The sequence below is a fragment of the Phytophthora parasitica genome (genome assembly GCF_000247585.1).
Source record: "Phytophthora parasitica INRA-310 unplaced genomic scaffold supercont2.20, whole genome shotgun sequence".
Taxonomy (NCBI): Eukaryota; Oomycota; class Peronosporomycetes; order Peronosporales; family Peronosporaceae; genus Phytophthora; species Phytophthora nicotianae.
The window spans coordinates 910,062-928,074 of record NW_008649006.1 but is presented as its reverse complement, the minus strand read 5'-3'; the positions used below and the strand labels follow the sequence as shown (position 1 = coordinate 928,074).

Genomic DNA, 18,013 nt, shown 5'->3' with positions numbered 1-18,013 from the left:
CCCCCCCCCCCAAGATGAGGTCTTGCCTACCAGCCCGAAGTACATGTAGACAAAAGCTCTTGCAGGTGTAATTGTCGACCGCATTGTTCAGCCAACACCTACGTATCGGGTTGCCCACCAGTGCGTACAGAAGTTCTACGACGTTCTGAGCGGTGGCACCGTACAGAGCGGAACGAAACACTCTACCCTGGCCTTTCGCATTTTTTTCTAAGCGCGGAGCGGCGCTATCGCAGAAGTCATTTGCTGACGAGGATTCGAAACGAGGATCGCTGTAATGACGAAGTAACACACACAAGTCGTCTTATCGAAGATCCAAGTGACAGTAGGTTTGAAATGGACGCGCAACAAAGCTAATACATCGAAGTGGAAGTTGTGTGAGTGGTGAAGAAAGTCACAGTAGCAAGGACGTTGGAATTGGCACATATTCGCAAGAAATCAAAGGGAAGATTGAAGAACAATATGAAACCAAATCTAAACCGAAAACACTAAAATCAGAAAATGAATGCATCAAAAGGTGCGGAGCACCGACCTGGAAGTTTGCGGATCGTCCACTGGTCAACGGAATGACCAAAAAAGCGCAGCGAAAGAGAGCAAGGTGAAGGAAAACCATAAACTAGCGCGGGTATTGGTAGACAGGTATCGAGGAGGCAAGTTGGGGAAATTGGCAATGTTTCACCAGGTGGATGATCTGTTGGATGATCCCGATTGTGTGTTTCAAGCAAAATAATGGTGGCCACTCTGGTTCTACCTACTGTTGAAGCCCGGGGACAAGTTGTCCGTAAGGCCGTACGTGGTGGACCAAGACGTACCTGTCGTTAAAAGCATTTCACAGATGAATAAGATTACGGAAGGAATCAAAGCTATCAAGATAAGATATGATATTGATTTGCTCGCTTACTGGCCTAACTACGGGTATGCAGCGTTCGACCACATAGATGGATTGGCAGCATCATTGAGACTCGCAAGCACTTCATTCTCGTTATGCGCACGCATCGCTTGGTTGATGAGATGAAATTGTGCGTATCGGATCTACGCAACCGTTCTCAGACACATACAACGTCACTCAGGTAGGTTTTTATTTATGAACATATCGCTACACTACCCGCGGTTTTGGAGCCGCTTATCCACAGGACGAACGCGTTATTGGGATTTCCAGCGTTGAGCTTCATCGGGTTGGGTTTCTAGCCGACAGAAGAGTCCGGTCGGAGACGAACAAGGGCGTTTGCTTCATGTTCGACCCTCTCCAAATTGAACGCAACTAAGCAACCATCGAGAAAGCGTTTGCTCTACGGTCGAAGGAATTATGCAGCTAGAAGCCATCCTACTTACGAAAACGTGAAGTGCTACAGTCAGAAAGACACCAGTTCGTGTGGTCTGTGGTGAATTGTCATTCTGGAAATGCTGCTATTTGATGCTACTTGGGACGACTGACTCTACAAGCTGTTGCGGTGCATACGAGTGCGCATTTTGTACAAATCGATTGCTTTCATTGGAAGCAGTCTACTATCTAGTGTTAACGGCAGCCTCAACACATCTTGTTGATTTCGTAGCTAATTTTGGTGAGAGCATGTTTGGTATTTTGGTCGTTGGTAGTTTACCGAAAGAACAAAAGTTGAGAAGAAGGTATCAGTTCTCACCCAAATACGCTAAGTCCCATGATTCCCACTAAGGGGACAAAACCAGTTGAGGGGCGCCGACTGGTCGATCATTTCACAGGCCCATAAGTTCGGAACGGCTAGCGCAAAATCAAAAAGCTTTGCAGGTCTGGAAAGCTGACAGTCGCTGCTATTTTTTTTTTTTTTTTTTTTTGATATTTTTTCATCTCTCAACCATTAAGAATGAGAGAATAATCTGGTGCTGAAATTGATACCTCAAAGTCAGTCTCGATCAGTTAAGGGCCGCGTTTCATTTTGATTTTAGTAGCAAAATGACAGCTGGTGGCGAGGTTTGCAAGTCTGACAGCGATTAGGTTTCCCATGATACTCCATAATCTTCGACCTTCACGAATTAGCATAGTGGATTTATTCATACAGGTACCACCGTTGAGGTACTTCATATGTCAATCGCGACACATCGCGTAACGTTGTTTGCTGCTGCTATGGCAGCTACAGACTTCGAAGCATTTCTATGGCAGCTACATGTTGAGCAATACAAAAGGTATATCACTGTATGCTTCGAATGCTTAATATTGTAGATAGATATGCGAGAAACAAGTACTCAAGTACTAGAGAGTGAGAGAAGATGAGCGAACTCCTACAAAATATTCGTGCTGTAGCCAGCTCTTGTCTTGCCGAGGGCCCAGCCAAAGAAATCGGCGTGTGGCTGCCAAGGCAGCTCGCGTGACCACGTCGTTAGGGAGGGCGCGGTGTATTTCAATGCATACATATGCGTGATCAGTGCTATGCGCAGTGTTCGATGGTGGGCCATGGCGCATCGCTGGATGCGAGCTCTTTTTGACACCAACAGTTTTGTGTGTGCTCAACACCAAATCCACAGATATAGATTGAAAGGTTTCGTATTTAGTGTTTATTTACCAAGACAAGATTGGTATTTGAAACGAGATGATATCATTGGTTAAGTTTTGCGACGGCCCTCAACTGTTTTTTTTTTTCCCTAAGAAACTGTTGCAAATGACTGCCAGAAAATGGTGTATCTTTCCCACACTCAATGGAAGATAATATAACTTTACCCTACGTAATGGTTAAGGTTTTTACACCTGTGATCAAAACCAGAACTGCAGTACCCGCAGAAGTCAATTAATGGCTGTGTATTTTTGGTTGCATCGTTTCTCGTAAAATACGTGAGCAAAAGTTCTCTATCTTGTATTGTAAATGCAACGTTTCTGAAAACCTACAGAAGAAGGAAAAAAAACATTGCAAGCACGCATTGCGAGTTGCGAGTTGCGAGCGTAGCGACGGTGAGCGGCGGCATGCGAGGGGCACTTCCACCAGCTGCGCGCGAATTTGGCAGAAGCCACACGCCTCCTGGCCGACTTCGAGCGAGAACACTTGCAGGATGGTATAACGGTAGATATCTACCAAAAATGCTGCTGGCAGCTGATCACATACATGGCAACGCACATGGACACGTCGGAGGGTTTCATGGAGCAGATGGAGACAATTATTCAGGCGAGTTACTGTTGGTTGCTTGTGTGCTCTGTAGCAGCACTAGCTAGGCGCTTGATGTGTGCTCGGCGTGGTGGATTGAAGACTGATTGTATTTAGTTGTTATGCAAGCCTGTTTGGCCTGTAAAAGTATGCATTCTCCTCTGTAGGAGTTTCCTAACTGCTCGTTCTTCCTGCGTACTCCGTTGTTGCATTCTTCTGGAGCCGCTCTTGCTGCGACGTTTCAAGATCTCCTCCCAATCTCCTCCGAGTTCCGACAGTTACAGCAATCGCTCAGGATTCGAGCTGCGATCGTTGGTGACTGGGAGTTTATTCGCTCAATACAATGGTAGTAAATCTGACTCTAAAAGTGCTGCGGCGCCGAGCTCCCCAGCTATACGAGGACCCGTCGTTAAGACGGACACGATTGTGGATGAACCTGTTGCTGTCACTCCAGTTGGTGTCGCAAATGCCACCGTGGCTGAACTGAGGCAGAATTGCTCTCCACGCATCGATTTGACCCAGTCAACACCGCCAACAGAGGGGAGGTGGCAAGCGGCAGCTACCGAGGGAGAGATTAGCGTCTCAAGTATCAAAGCGATCGCGTCTTTTGGTGGCACGAAACCTGTATGGTGGGGGATCACTGGATTGCGAGGAGAAGGAAGATGGTAGTGAACCGGACAGCGCGAAGGAATCTGAGACTGAACCGAGACAGAGGCAGAGATAGAAGTGTCAGAACCACGAGCACGTACAATACTATTGCGGAATGGCGAAAGGGAAGGACTCGTGTGACCGTGCGCAAGCGACAACCCGTCCAATCGATCTCCAGCGTACAGGCAGCGTCTGAAAGCAGCTGTGGAATTTGTAGACGCGGAAAACTGTTGTCCTCCACCGGAAATGGTGTGTACTCAGGGATGCTCGAGAATTCGATCACGAATGTGCGCGACGCATCGCACGGAGGGTGGAAGTGCTAAGCCATGCCATAACGGGATATGCTTTGTGTGGCACGAAATTGACAGTCACCTAGTGCGCTGTCAAAATTCGCAGTGTGAGTTTAAGAACGGCGTTGGACTGCGCCAGACTCTACATGATATCCATCACCATGAAGTTAAACTTCAAGCGTCAAAGAAGAAGCTGCTGGCGGCCAAGAAAGCTCTGCTCCATGATGTAGACTCTGACGATGCCGCTCGATGTCAACTCGAGAGTAAAATCGCAAGATTGGAGAACATGTGTGCCAAACTTGAAGACGCTCTTCTCCTACATAAGGACAGGGAGCGAGCTTTTAAGAACGACCTGAACGCCCTCAGCAATCGATTCCCTCACAATGCGACAGGTGAATTTCCAAGCTTCCAGAGCCATTACGCGCGAGGAAGATGCCAAGGTCGTAGTCCGGGCTGAATGTTGAGTAACGTTACTAAGTGTTATTGATGTATTGACTTGCTTCGACTTGACTATCAACTTACTTTTCAATCCTCTTTGGTCATATGTACGAAACTGGTCGTCCAACATAAGCGAATACACTAACGACAAGATGTCGATTGATTCAGCTACATGTTTTGCGGTAGTGACACCAACGGTTCACTTGCACTTCCTTTCGAGTTGCAATACACATGCGTGAGCTTCTGAAGTTGGTCTGGTAACAGCTTGCGATTGAAACGGGATTGGACAGTAGAGCATTGGACACCAAACGACGGAGACGGAGAAGCGCTCGATGCAGGCAGTCCAAAGACCGCTACTGCCAACTGGTACAAGTACGGGAACTGACCCCGACGCTCCAACCAGAAGTCATGTGGCGTCACAGCACCGGATTGCAATAGCTGCAAGTACGCTTGGTTGGTTTCTTTCAGCTCGACCACCATGTCTTTGTACTTCTGCAGCTGAGTCAAAATATCAACGGTATGGCCCTCACGTTCGCAAAAGCGGACGATAAAGCTCTCCACTTCCTTCTTCTTCCGTTCATCCAGTGCTTCGCCCAAATACAGTGGGTCCAGAGTATATGCTACGCCATGCGAGTCGCCGTAGATAGCGTTAAACCTCTCGGTAACGCAGGAAGTGATGAGCGCCTTCTCCTTCTTGCTCACCCACTCCATCGAAGAGTACACCGTCAAGAGCTCCACGAAGTACGGGAACACCTGCGATAACAGAGGCCGGTCTTCCTGGAAATGCTTCAGCTGCTGCTGCAGAGGACGCAGGACAGCAAGAGAGTTCACCAGATCCTGCACAAACGTCTCGCCAAGTACAAAATCCTGCACGCGCTTCAGCTTCTCCTGCTCTGTTGGTGCACTAGCATCCACAAAGTCTCGACGGGCAACAATCGCGTAAAGCACCTTCTCATGCTTCAGTAGAGCCTCCAGCGAAGCGCACATCGAGCTGGAATCCGGAAACTCCGCTGTTTGACTCGTTTCAGACGCAGACATTAGCGTGGACACTAGCGTTTGCAGCTTATGGTTTCCGTGAAACATCTCTGTCAGATCGGCAACGGACGTTTGCAGCTTCTTCAGCCACGGTAGGATGCTGCTGACGTCGTCGAGCAGCAACGTAAGCGCGTTGCACACACAGCCGTGGAAGAAGGAGCATCGTGGGTGTTTCTTCTGGATCCTTTCTCGAGTATACTTGGACAGAGCTGACGTCGTGGGCGTCACAACACCATAAAACTCTGCCTTCTTCTCTTTGGTCAGCACCGCTTCCACCTCATCCGCCGTCAACTCCCCGACGCTCTCCTGGCTTGCCATGGTCTTTGAATCAAGGTAGTACGAAGCACCTTCGCACGTAACGCCGTACGTGGTCACACCGCACCCTCCTGTACCCACCCAGTTCTCCACTGTAAGACAGCATTTCTTTCCACTTAAGGCCTTGGTCACCTTGCTCTTGGATGCGATAAACTCGAGGTTCAGCAGCTCGTTCTCCAGCTCGTGCTTGGAAGGCAGCGTCGCATCACTCCGTAACACTCTTAAAGCGTTCAGCAGCAGCTCGTTCTCAGCGTCTTCAAATGATTGTCCAGTGGCATAGAGCCAATAGGCGAATTTGCGCTTGAAGGCGCCGCTCTTGTTTCCGTAGCTGTTGCCACTCGAGGGTCTGGACTGCTTGAGCTCAACCCCAGTAACTGACTGCCCCGTCTCGGTAGACTCCGTCGCATCGTTGCCTCTCGGTGGAGGCGTCGCCGCCTGCGCGTGTACGCCTGAACACTTGCGCTCGAAGTGGGCTCGAACCCGCTCGACTTTGGCTACTCCGTAGCGATGGATGAGCGCCCCACAGCGATTGCACACTACTCGTTTGTCCGCGAAGATGGTGGTGAAGTCCCACACTGGATCTCGTTTGCGCCCAGCTCCTCGGCGCTTCTTGACCGGCGGCTCTGTCGCCGAGGGTGAAGGAACGGGCAGACTCGGATCGTCAGTCACGGCAAACAGCCCAACGCTGGTGCTGGGTGGCTGCGTCTCGCTCGCCATTGGGTTTTCTTTCGACTGAAGGGGAATAAGCTGGTGTGTTTTATAGAGTTAAACAAAAGTGCGTTGGTTCTGATTGGCTTTTATTCGTTTTGTTAAATTTGTGGACTTTAGTCCTTTTTTTTTTGCCTGTGCTGTTTTGAAGAGTCCAATTTGGATCCACACAACGGCGATGAAGGACTCATTAGTGGCGCAGCTAAAGGCAGAGCTGAAGCGCACGTTGCGCAAGCATGTGGGAGAAGCGGTTAATGACGTTTGCAATGCGTTTGTAGACGAGCTGGATCCTCCGCCACCGGCGCCGATGTTTGCAAAAGTAGGGGCACTGAAGAACGAAGTGGACTACGACTGCTGCCGACAGTTGGTCGAATATATCGTCCTGAATATGGACACCTCGCCTGATTTCGCGCAGCAAATGGACTGCGTGATCCTCGCGTATCAGAGTAATGCCTCGATGGACATACTCAACTCGGTCGTGACTCAGAATATGTGGGTCAGACGAAAACTCGTACCACTTAGTGGAGGCGAAAGAGATACACTCAACAAGCCAAATGCATTTACAGAGGTGCAGACACAACTGAAGGATAAAAGTCAAAGAGCTGATATCAATCCGGAGGAAAGAAACGTGAGTTTGGAGAGTACGAAGTTTTCGAGAACTGACAGTATCAAAGTAAACCACGCAGAAGCTTCAGCAAAAAGTTGCGAAGGTGCTAACACGGAAAACTCGCAAAGGAAAGAACTTGATCGAACCAATTGTGGAGATGTGGTTAAGAACACCAAATTTATCACGGCAAAGACTTCGACGTTTCGAAGTGAAATCCTACCAACAAAGGCAACAATAAACCTGAGTAAGCGAGCTCACTCAACAGCAAAATATCCATCTGCGGATGTGATGATAGCAAGCAGCTCTTCAGATAGTTTAGCTGAGTCAGATAGCGACACATTCGTAGCTACAGCTTCCAACTCAACACACACTACAGTTCAAGCTAATTCTGCGGAAGCCTCAATCTCGGATACGTCTGCGTCAGTGGACTCTCAAACAAACAACAACGTAGCGTCACGACCTCGAGAATGGGGAAAGAGAAAACGTTTGGTGACAAGAAAGCGGCCAAAAGAAGCTGGAATCTCTTCGAAGCGAGCACGTCAAGCCCCGTGGACAGAGTCGCCTGAATCTTCGGATCAAAGCTTTACAGGACATGACACTTTTTTAGTGAAAAGGGCTAGTGCTCGACAGGATGCAAGTGATGTATCTATTGACAACAATGTTCACACGTACTTGTACAAGGGAAGGGGAAAAGTGAATGTGGTTACTGCAGAGGTGAAAAGAGTGGCAATGGACCAGCAGAAAATAAGTGTGAAGGGGCATGGTTCAGAAGTAATTCCGCCTACATCGAAACTTGTAGTAGTCGAAAAGCAACCTCTTGGCGACACCCTTCAAACGAATCGATGTAACTCCGTTATTAAGACTGGAACTATGGGAACAACAGGAGTCGAAGCTTTCAGTCAAACTGAACATTTAAATGTACACGAGAAGAAGAAGAACTCAAATGTTCCATCTAGGCTGTCCAGATATTTTACAATGGATGATGAAGTGGTGGTTGTGGAGAAGGAGAAGAAAAGTCAAAATCTTAAAGCTTTCAAAGCAACTAAAGATATAGAGACCAAGAGTGGCCATAACAGCGAGGAATCATCAATTGATTTTGAACTACGTCAAGTAGAGCGTGATTTGGAGGCTGGAGACGAAGTCTGGGGACTGAATGTGGCGAAAGCGAAATTCCAAGCGATACTAGACGTTTTAGTCAGTTCCTTGACCCAAGAAGCGCAATCAACAGTGCTAAGCAATGCCGAGACAGGTGAAAGTGCCCAGGCTGAAGATCCCATTGCCAATCTATGCAATCCCACGCAGCGGTCTGCAGACCAGACTCGCCTTTTCAAGAGGCGTCTTCGTGATACAATGGCCATCATTGATGCAATGTTGTGCAATCCTCCGCGGGGCCAAGCGTGTTCACGAAACTGCAAAGATATTCGTGCTCAACTGTGCAACGAGTTTACACCGTGCATTAATCCAACATGTCGTGCGTGGCACGAGGCAGAAGCTCACATCGAAACCTGTCCGAGTGAGCAGTGTGAACTCAAAAATCGAGTCCGGCTGCGTGAAACGTTGCATCTCATCGAGCGCAAGCAGCAGCAAGCCAATGCCGCACATGCAGCGTTAGAGCATGCAAATGCAGCTCTCTTGTCTCCAACAAGACACAGCAATAAGGAACGGATCAACGTCGGCAACGAGGAGACTTTCGCGCAGATCGAAAATCTCGAGCAGGATCTCGCGAACTTGAAGGGCGAGCTGATGATTCTGGTTGACATGAAGCTGCAGCTTTCGATCACGCTGAGCGACATTGGTATCGACGCTAACTCGGACGATGGCGACGGATTCCCAGACTTCGCCTCGCACTACACTACTAGAAGCCACCGACGCAAGTCACCGTGATCTGCTCAATGTGTCAAGCACTGCAGCTTGACACGTTCGCTGCTTCTCTTTTCCGATTACTTCATCGAAGACATGACCTAGCTCCGAAAAGCAGCTAATTGGTTTTATGCACTGACGTTGATAAACGAATTTTTAGTCGTTCTCCTGTCTTTTTGAGTTTGAGGACGACGGCTACTAGCAGCATCTGTGCGCGAATGTGAGACCAAGCCGATTCACAAGCATACCTTTCTTACTTGGCAACTCCGTCGTCACTTGAACCGATTTCAACTTGTCGGCGAAGTCGCCGGACATGGTGCGAGCCTCGGCTCCATTGCTTAATCTCCAACATCACGAATCGTGATTCACGATGCCATATTTGAGCGGTCTTACGTAACTTGGGCTTCCAGCCGGCGGCACCGGTGCGCCACACACTCCTAAATGGTATGCGTTATTCCAGCCATAAATTGTGTCCTCTACTTTCTCGACGACACTTTTTTCAACCGTCTTCTTCGATCGCGTCGGTGGAAGCAACTGCGGTGGAACTCCAAAGTGCCCGGCGAGGCGTTCCAGAATCAATCAACATTTTTTTTCTTGAAGTCCCTCCATGGCTGAAGGTGGTGCTAGTGGCGACGCCGTGCTATGTGGTGGAAATTGCTTTTGTAGCGTATGGGGAGTGCTCGCAGCAGTGTAACGCAAAGAGCAAGGTGTCGAAGCTGACGAGGAAGCCATCTTCACGGAGAGTGTAGGACGGATCAAGAAAAAGAACCAACAGATTTGCCAGATCTCTGTGAATGAATAACCTGCCAGGTCGGACCTGACAAAGTAGAAGAGGCTTGATTGCACTACCAGGAAATCAGTGCTTCTGCCGTCATTCGAGGCAATGCAAATGATCGTTTTCTCAGTAAACTTAGGAGGGACGAGTATTCAATTCAAGTTAAGCTGTGCGATCAAATTGATGATCATCAATGATTATCACGCAATCCATTACTTTGCTAAATGATCAGGATAATGCCATCGGGGGAAAAGCTTTCATTCGGACAAAAGATATTAAAGTAAATTCCACGTCCCCGACAAGATCGCAAGAAATACAGGATCCGCTATGCACACGCGGAGTTTGAAAAATTCGAATTGTGAAATCTGCGGGCAATGCTCGAGTGGTTGTGTTCTCCCCTGGAAAAACACATGATATTCGCTGTTCGAAATCCTTCGTCCTCTCGAATTATTTTGTGACCGTTGATTTGCGTATACGTCTCCTCTCTTCAGAGTGTGCATACTGACAAACTATCTCCTCTATTCAAGTCAAGCCCAGTATTGCAATCCCGTCGCAGAAAGGAGAACTTATTGGAGAGAAGCATCAAACGCAGACGTAAACCGATCTAGATGTAGTGAAGCAACGGGCCATTAAACTCAGATCCAGAGAAGCTCATCGAGAGTCGTTGCTCTGAAGCAGATGAATACCATAAATATTATGCAGTACGTGTTTCTGTTGTAGATGCTCAAGGAGTAAATCTTACGCTCTATAAAAAATACTCGTTTTTGCAGACGTGTGAATCGGCACGAATCGTGGCACGCTGTCCCGATTGAAAGAGTTGGAAGAGAATTCGGATTGACTTCATATAGTAAAACTGCAAATAGACAAATCACAGGATGAAAGCAGCCAATAATTATGTAACGATATGTAATCGTTATATGTATCCTTATCGGTCGACGATCGCCTCACTTGAGTGATCAGGGGTAATTCGCAACCCGCTTTGAGTCCAAGTTGAGTCTAAACTCAATAGCGTAATACGTTACTTCACTTCGTTCTAACTACAAGTATCCAAGCAACCCCTACCTTTACCCAAAGCAAAGCGTGGCGCAGGGTTCCACCGCGAGGTGGGGTCCGTGTACATGTGCAAGTAGAGAACGAACTATCGCCTGCCATCCAGTCACGTGGAATGGCGTTATAGCAATATCCACGGCTCAGAATATTCATTTTTGTGCTTGCTGCCTACTGCGCACTCCGTGCACAGTCCCTTTCCAACAAGCGGCGACCAAAGCTATTGTAGACGAGAATCAACTTCAGATACCATGATGGTTACCTTGCTACAGACGACCATGGTCGTGCTGGCCGCCCGCAGTGTCACCGCATCGCTCACGGACCCTGACGTCGGTGAAGGCTACAATTTCCTGCAAGACACTGTCGGCGGTGCCACCGAGAAGTTGATCGGAACGCTTGCCCCCAACGCTCCAGCTGAAACTACCACTTCTCAACAAGGCTCGACCAGTGGCGGGTTCTTCGCACCGTTCGGCACCGACGGGCCATCCGAGGAACTCTTCGAACGCAATGGTAGCCTTGAGAAAATCGTGCCGATCATCAACGTTGCTGAGGAAGCGCTCAATCAGCCCATTCCTACCAACGACTGGTGGGGCAATCTCATTCACGTCACGGATCTCAAAAACGTGTCCAACTACGCCGCCTGGTCCAACCCGTACGCGGTGAAGCTGCCGCGTGAGGCACCGTACGGACTGCAGACCTGCTACTCGTACACGTACCGGGAGATTGGGTCGGAGGTCAACGGTACTGTCAAGTACTACAACCACTCGTACCACAACGACCTGACGCTGTCGTCGGAGGAATTCTTTTCATACGAGCCGACGTATGAGGTCTACGAATGGGACGAAGGAGGTGCTAAGCTGCGTACGTGTGACGAGACTACTGGTAAATGCATGGATTCAGCGCTGGTCAGTGGCATGGCCTTCGTGTCGGCTAAATATGACGGACTCACGCCTCGTATTGATACCGAGCACAACATCACGTACGTGGACGACTCGGCGCCGGGCAAGTTTGTTATCCACCTGAACAACAGCCAAACGTGGGTACTGTACGCCAGTGACAAGAGCCTTTCACTCCGTGTGGAGGAGTCGGTGGTGTTCTCTGTGAACGCTTCTGGTTCGTCGTTGGTAGCGGACAAGGGGTACTCTGGCACAATTCGAGTGGCCCTGCTGCCAGAAGACGCGACTGATGATACCGTTTACGATGAATACGCGGCGTGTATGGTACTCGGTGGTAGTGTGTCGATGGAATCGCGCACGGGTTACACGTTGCATTGGGACGTGGAGGGCAGTTCGTGTGAGTCGGTGGGCCTGTTGCACTTCGCACTGCCGCACCAGATCGAGTCGATGACTGGGTCTCCTACCAAAACGACGAGTCCTGGGGCGATAATGATGCGCTCGGCTACGCGTGGTCTTATGGTAGGTCAAGTGACGACGAATCCGACGTGGTCGTTCGTGGAGCCCGAAGCTGACTTCGAGGTGGACTTCTACCCTGCTCGCAAGCCGTCACCGTGGATTGTTCTGGAGACGGACATGCTGCGTACGCTACAAAAGGATATCATGGGCAACTGGTCCGACTGGGACGCCGATAGCTGGTACTACAACGGTAAATACTTCCAGAAGTATGCGTCGCTGTGTCTGATGGCGGCGGACAGCTCGGTGGTGGGTCCAGACACGCTACTCCTGTCGTACTGTCTGGAAAAACTGGAGAAGATGATTGAGCCGGTACTCAACAACTCACTGTCGCCGCCGCTCATGTACGACACGCTGTATCGTGGAATCATCTCGAGCTCGATCTTCAAGACGGGCAGTATCTACACCGAGTTCGGCAACGGTATGTACAATGACCACCACTACCACTACGGCTACTTCATCACGGCGTCGGCTATGCTGAAGCACCTGGACCCAAACTGGTCTCGCATGCCGGAGCTGGAGCGGATTATCTGGACGATGCTTCGTGACGTGGTAAACCCAAGCGCGGAAGATAAGTACTTCCCTCGTTTCCGTCATTTTTCATGGTACTTGGGTCACTCATACTCTCACGGTGTGACATCGATCGATAATGGCAAGGATGAGGAGAGTACTTCAGAGGATATCAATTTCTTTTACGGTATGACGTTGTGGGGCCGCGTGACGGGTAAAAAGGCTGTGGAAGATCTCGGAAGTCTGATGCTTCGTCTGGATGCGCACGCTATTCGCACATACTTCTTACTGAAGTCGGACAACACGATTCATCCGCCTGAGATTGTCCGTAACCACGTCACGGGCATCTTCTTCGACAACAAAGTGTACTACAACACTTGGTTCCTCGACCGAAAATATGCCATTCATGGTATCCAGATGATTCCGGTGTCTCCGATTAACGAGTTGGCTCGTACCTCGACGTTCGTGGAGCAGGAGTGGAATGATATTCTGTCTAAGGAACGCATTGTCACGATGAAGAACAGCAACAATACGTGGTTATCGCTGTTGCTCGTCAATGCTGCCACGGTGAACCCAATGGATTCACTTCACAAACTCAAGAATGCAACCATGGATGATGGCCTTTCACGCTCGTGGGCGTTGTACAACGCGGCCACTCGTTGCAGAGATGATGTGGATGTCCATGTTACCGAATCGATCAAGTTGACAGTCCAGGCGTAACTTGGTTGGAAGCAGAGCACAATAGGGACATTCTGCTAGTAATGAGGCTTCATAAGATGCACGAATTTTACCTGTGGTTTGTTACGGACGAAATTTGATCGATAAAAACGCTTTAACAATTGACTAAGCTTTGGGTAATACTATAAAGTAGTATATATCATAGACCGGAAAACTGGTCAATCCCACCAGTTGGTCACACAAACACCTTAGCCCCGTGTTTTTGAGCGAAAATTACCCAACACGAAAACGATTGGTCTTTTTGCACAAAACGTTCGATAACTCCTGCTAAACTTAACAAAAAAGGACGTTGATTGGTTTAATCGCGATTAGAACTTTCAGGCTACGTTTGGTATGCTTTCGTTGGTTCAGAATTGATTGACGGAGCTAAGGGGGTTTACGCGGCCGACTCCGACGCATTCAGTTTTCAATATCCCGCTGAGTCACAACTTCGCGCGCTACACAACCTAGACTATTCCCATGGGCAATTTAACCGATGTCCAAAGACGTGCAATCGTTAACGATCTTCTTTTTAGTTGTAGAGATGGCAAAGTGCCTCATGGCACATGCCTTGCCAAAGATTACGGCTGTCATTGGCACAGTATCAAGCGCATTTGGAACCGCTACAGGGAGAACGTAGCGCTAGGAATCGCGGATGGGGCCCCTGAAAGCAGAATCAAAGGAAACTTAGGGCGGAAGCCGTATGACCGCTCCGAACTGGCGGCAAAGCTCAAGGAAGTACCCATCTTTGAGCGCCATCGTGTGGCAGCAACGACGGCTCGGATTGGGGTCTCTGCGTCGCTGATACGTGCGCTGCTTGATGAGGGACACCTCACACGGCGTTTAAGACGTATAAAGCCTCTGCTTAGTGACGACAACAAAATTCAGCGCATGAAGCACACTCTCACCTTCATCGATGAGCAGACGTATCAGTTCGAAAACATGTACGGTATGGTTCACATAGATGAAAAGAGGACATCGATGAGCGTACCTTCTTGGTTCTCCCCGACGAAGAACTGCCAGAGCGCCACCGCCGAAGCAAACGATTCATCCCCAAGACTGTGTTTCGGGCAGCAGTTGCCCGCCCGAGGTAAAACCTACGAGATTTGATAAACTGTTATATGGATTGGTATGCTTCTAAATGGGCTCTGTACAGATACGACTACCATCGCAAAGCCATGTTTAATGGCAAGCTTGGGATCTGGCCGATAGTCGAGGACTGCACCGCTCAACGAAACAGCGCTAACAGCCCAGCAGGGACAGTTCTCACGAGGAATATTGCGTCTATCAACCGAGACGTCATCAAGGAGTTTTTGCTGAAGGAGGTCATACCTTCAGTGGCCCGCACGAGACCGAGACAAGCCCATTCTGATTCAGCAAGATAACGCCAAGCCCCACGTTCTCTGCACGACCCCGACATCATGGCAGCTGGGACTACCGATGGATGGAACATTCGTCTGTTCTGCCAGCCACCCAATTCACCGGACCTATATGAGCTCGATCTCGGGTTTTCTCGTCGATCTAGACCATCCAGCTTAATACCCCACTTTACTGTGTTGACGCTTTGATAGCAGTCATGTCAGCTTTCGATGTGTTGACGCATACTACTCTAAACGATGTATTTCTGACTCTGCAGAGTGTCATGTTGTGCATTTTACAGACCAAAGGTGGAAACGAATACATTTTACCGCACATAGGAAAGCAGAAGTTGCAGCGTGAAGAAGAAAAAAGAAGTATTAGCATGCCCAAAAAATCTTTTTGCGACTGCGCTTGAAGCGGTAGGAGGCGATCCTTTCGTCGAAATTGATATTTCTGACAAATAATATTTAAACGTGTTAGTATACCCAATCATTATCTCCACCTACAAAAACTAAATGGACCACTCATTTTCGTGAGGAGGAAGTATTATACAGGGTAACAAATGACTTGGGTTTATTATTTGCGGAGTTTTTCAAGCTCACAATCTCTGTCAGTTATCTGCCCTGTGCAGTACAGGGTAAGTGTAAGAATGGTGGTTCTAACATATGACGCAGTATCCTGTTATTGCACAAATAGGGCTCGTGGGAAAATGTCTAAATATCAACAAAAACCATCACTCACAAGTAGCTTGCATTCATTTCATATTTGATTATACATGGAAAGGATTAGATCGTTGCGGCCTGTACCACTTCACTAACAGCCTTTGCAGAACATTCTCCATTCACAGCGCTCGCTTTGCTTCGCGAACTACTCGATGTGACGCTGGAATCGTCCTCGCAACAACTATCATCATCCAGTCCTCCATCTGGACGTTGGGCACCTGCTTTGGAAGCAGTACGCAGCCGAATAGCCTTGAGACCGGGTGGGATGTTCGCTCCTCCCCGCCAAAGATCGTGTCATATCTGACTGCAGGTGGCCGAGTTTGTAGGTCCACTAGAATCATGTTGCCGCACCTTTTGACATAGATACACCTTCCCTCTTCCAATGGCGTTATCGTCATCCACGCCCCGCATCCTCACTTCAGAACACTCCACACAGTAAAACGTGGTTTCCCACGAGTTCTTGCCTGGACGCAGCAACGAGCACACCTTGCAGCCGTATTGACGGCGCTTTTGTGAATATTTCCCGTTCTTTCCACGTGTTGTGCGAAATACGCTCACTTGCTTAGTCGTGTGCTGTGCTGGAAGCGTGTAGCGCGGAACTGACGAGCGGGCAACCGGGGTGTCTGCCAATGCTTCAACTGACACGTTTCCTGCAAAGTCAGCCGGTCCAATGTTGAGTAGTGCAGTCTGTATCAGGCGCTAAAACTCAGCATGTGTCGGGGGTGCTTTACCGGGAGTAAGATTGCCTTGAACACGTCGATAGATGATGTAGGCGTTGATGAGCGCCATTTCAACTAACCCAAGAAAGATTGTGTGGTAATATTTCTTCATTTTCATCGCTCCCTGTAATATACAGGATAACATTCGGTCATTAGTTTATATTGTCAGGTATAATACAGGATAAGAAAAAGAGAGTAAATAATACCTGAATTGAGTATCTTTGCAAATACAGCAGGTCGTGAATATCTGCTCCTCCCATGCCATCTTGATAGTCTTTCACGAGATGAGGAGTTGGCACGTCAACTACTTCAGCACCCGCGCGTCTTGACAGGGTTGTCCGCCGGGTACTATATCCAGTCACAATGAAGTGCACAGGGCGGTTGTCCATCCAGGACACTGGAATCAAATTCGACTCAGTCTTGGACTGGGCAATCCGGTATACCCCTCTCGCCATCGTCTTTGGTCGTTTAGCTTGCTTGTATGGAACGTCTTTACAGTAACCTCGTCGGTTCGTTTGAATGGTACCAACATGGTAGAGTCCACGTTGTAGAAGGATAGACGAAAGCAGCACACTTGAGTAGAAATGGTTGGTGATAATCAGACGCTTCCTTGGTAGACCTTCAAGTGCCTCTTCAACGTTACGGATCACAGCGTTGGGACCTTGGTTCAGGTCTGCATTATCACGGTTGAGCTTTCCTTGGTATATCTCGGTCCTATACAGGATAAGACAGAAGAATAATTACTTGATATCATGTATTATACAATGTTTCTGCAAATTTATTGGTTCCTTACCTGTAGTAGTACCTGCTGTCTGGATCGCACGTCAAGAAGCACTTAGTGCCCCATGGGTGGGGTTTTCCTCGAAGATACAGCCGCATGGGGTTGTACTTGCTCCTCATTGGTATCATTCCTTCGTCCAAGGCGATTCGTTGCCCCACCGTCATCCCCAGCTTGAACGTTGAGTTGAACGTGTCGGCGACAGGCTTTATCTTCCACGTCTTGAACTTGACAGCGTCAACATGAATGTTGTCACTAAAATGCAAGAATCGTACGATCTCTTCGAATCGCTTTCTCGCCATGTGTCGCCCAAATGTTCCTTTGGGAACCGCGCCTTGTACATCCACCGCCCAATGCTTCGACAATTTCTCGCGGTGCGGGCAAAGGGTTCGGGCACACGGTAAACCGATGAAATGTATCAGCTCATGAGCTTGAATTGGCTTGAATGATCGTTGCTCAGTCTGGACTTGCTGTACCCTTTTCATCTTGTACTCAGATCGCCTCATCTTGATCCGTCGCTGCCGTGCCATTATTTCGTCCGCTGCCTGCGTTCGATATTGAAGCTGGTACCGATTTGATCAGTAGCGACAGACACCCACGTTGATTTAGGCAGGAACAGGAAAACTAATCCTTCCAAGTTACTTCCCAGTGCTGTCGCCAACTCCGTAGGTGTGGCGGAGCAGCGTGTAAGCTCTGCCGATGGCATCTGAAGTGAAGCGCCTACATAGCAATGATATACGAGCATTAGTGTCTAGTACAGGACAAGCGAAGCAACTGGCACTCCTTATCCTGTATATTACAGGAAAGCACTCACATGAATCTTCGAAGTAGGTAGTCCAGCCCATTTTTGCGTGTTTGCTCAGCTGGCCCTTGCTCATCTGGTCCAACGGAATTCCCGCTGAGAGATCGACCGAATCTTCCTCATCGTTGGTATTTTCTTCTTCCTCATAGGCTTGTGGTGTTGTAATT

General features: G+C 48.8%; 5 protein-coding genes across 5 annotated transcripts; 4 read left to right on the top strand and 1 right to left on the bottom strand.

Moving 5' to 3' along the window:
- Positions 1 to 3,641: 3,641 nt before the first annotated feature.
- PPTG_10168 (hypothetical protein) lies at positions 3,642 to 4,563 on the top strand. Its single transcript, XM_008905450.1, has one exon. The coding sequence runs from the start codon at positions 4,002 to 4,004 to the stop codon at positions 4,500 to 4,502; it is 501 nt and encodes a 166-aa protein (XP_008903698.1). The 5' UTR covers positions 3,642 to 4,001; the 3' UTR covers positions 4,503 to 4,563.
- Positions 4,564 to 6,679: 2,116 nt separating this feature from the next.
- Positions 6,680 to 10,641, top strand: PPTG_10167 (hypothetical protein). The gene has a single exon (XM_008905449.1). It carries the CDS (start codon positions 6,720 to 6,722, stop codon positions 9,030 to 9,032), a length of 2,313 nt encoding a protein of 770 aa, XP_008903697.1. The 5' UTR covers positions 6,680 to 6,719; the 3' UTR covers positions 9,033 to 10,641.
- Positions 10,642 to 11,081: 440 nt separating this feature from the next.
- On the top strand, positions 11,082 to 13,604 carry PPTG_10166 (hypothetical protein; the record flags this gene model as incomplete). Its single annotated transcript, XM_008905448.1, has 1 exon — positions 11,082 to 13,604. One exon carries the CDS (start codon positions 11,082 to 11,084, stop codon positions 13,467 to 13,469), a length of 2,388 nt encoding a protein of 795 aa, XP_008903696.1. The 3' UTR covers positions 13,470 to 13,604.
- Positions 13,605 to 13,801: 197 nt separating this feature from the next.
- Positions 13,802 to 15,332, top strand: PPTG_10165 (hypothetical protein). Its single transcript, XM_008905447.1, has 2 exons — positions 13,802 to 14,556; positions 14,623 to 15,332. The coding sequence occupies exons 1-2, from the start codon at positions 13,947 to 13,949 to the stop codon at positions 14,676 to 14,678; spliced, it is 666 nt and encodes a 221-aa protein (XP_008903695.1). The 5' UTR covers positions 13,802 to 13,946; the 3' UTR covers positions 14,679 to 15,332.
- A 509-nt stretch (positions 15,333 to 15,841) lies between these two features.
- Positions 15,842 to 17,550, bottom strand: PPTG_22656 (hypothetical protein; the record flags this gene model as incomplete). Its single annotated transcript, XM_008905512.1, has 4 exons — positions 15,842 to 16,234; positions 16,301 to 16,390; positions 16,473 to 16,980; positions 17,060 to 17,550. 4 exons carry the CDS (start codon positions 17,548 to 17,550, stop codon positions 15,842 to 15,844), a joined length of 1,482 nt encoding a protein of 493 aa, XP_008903760.1.
- Between the last annotated feature and the right edge of the window lie 463 nt (positions 17,551 to 18,013).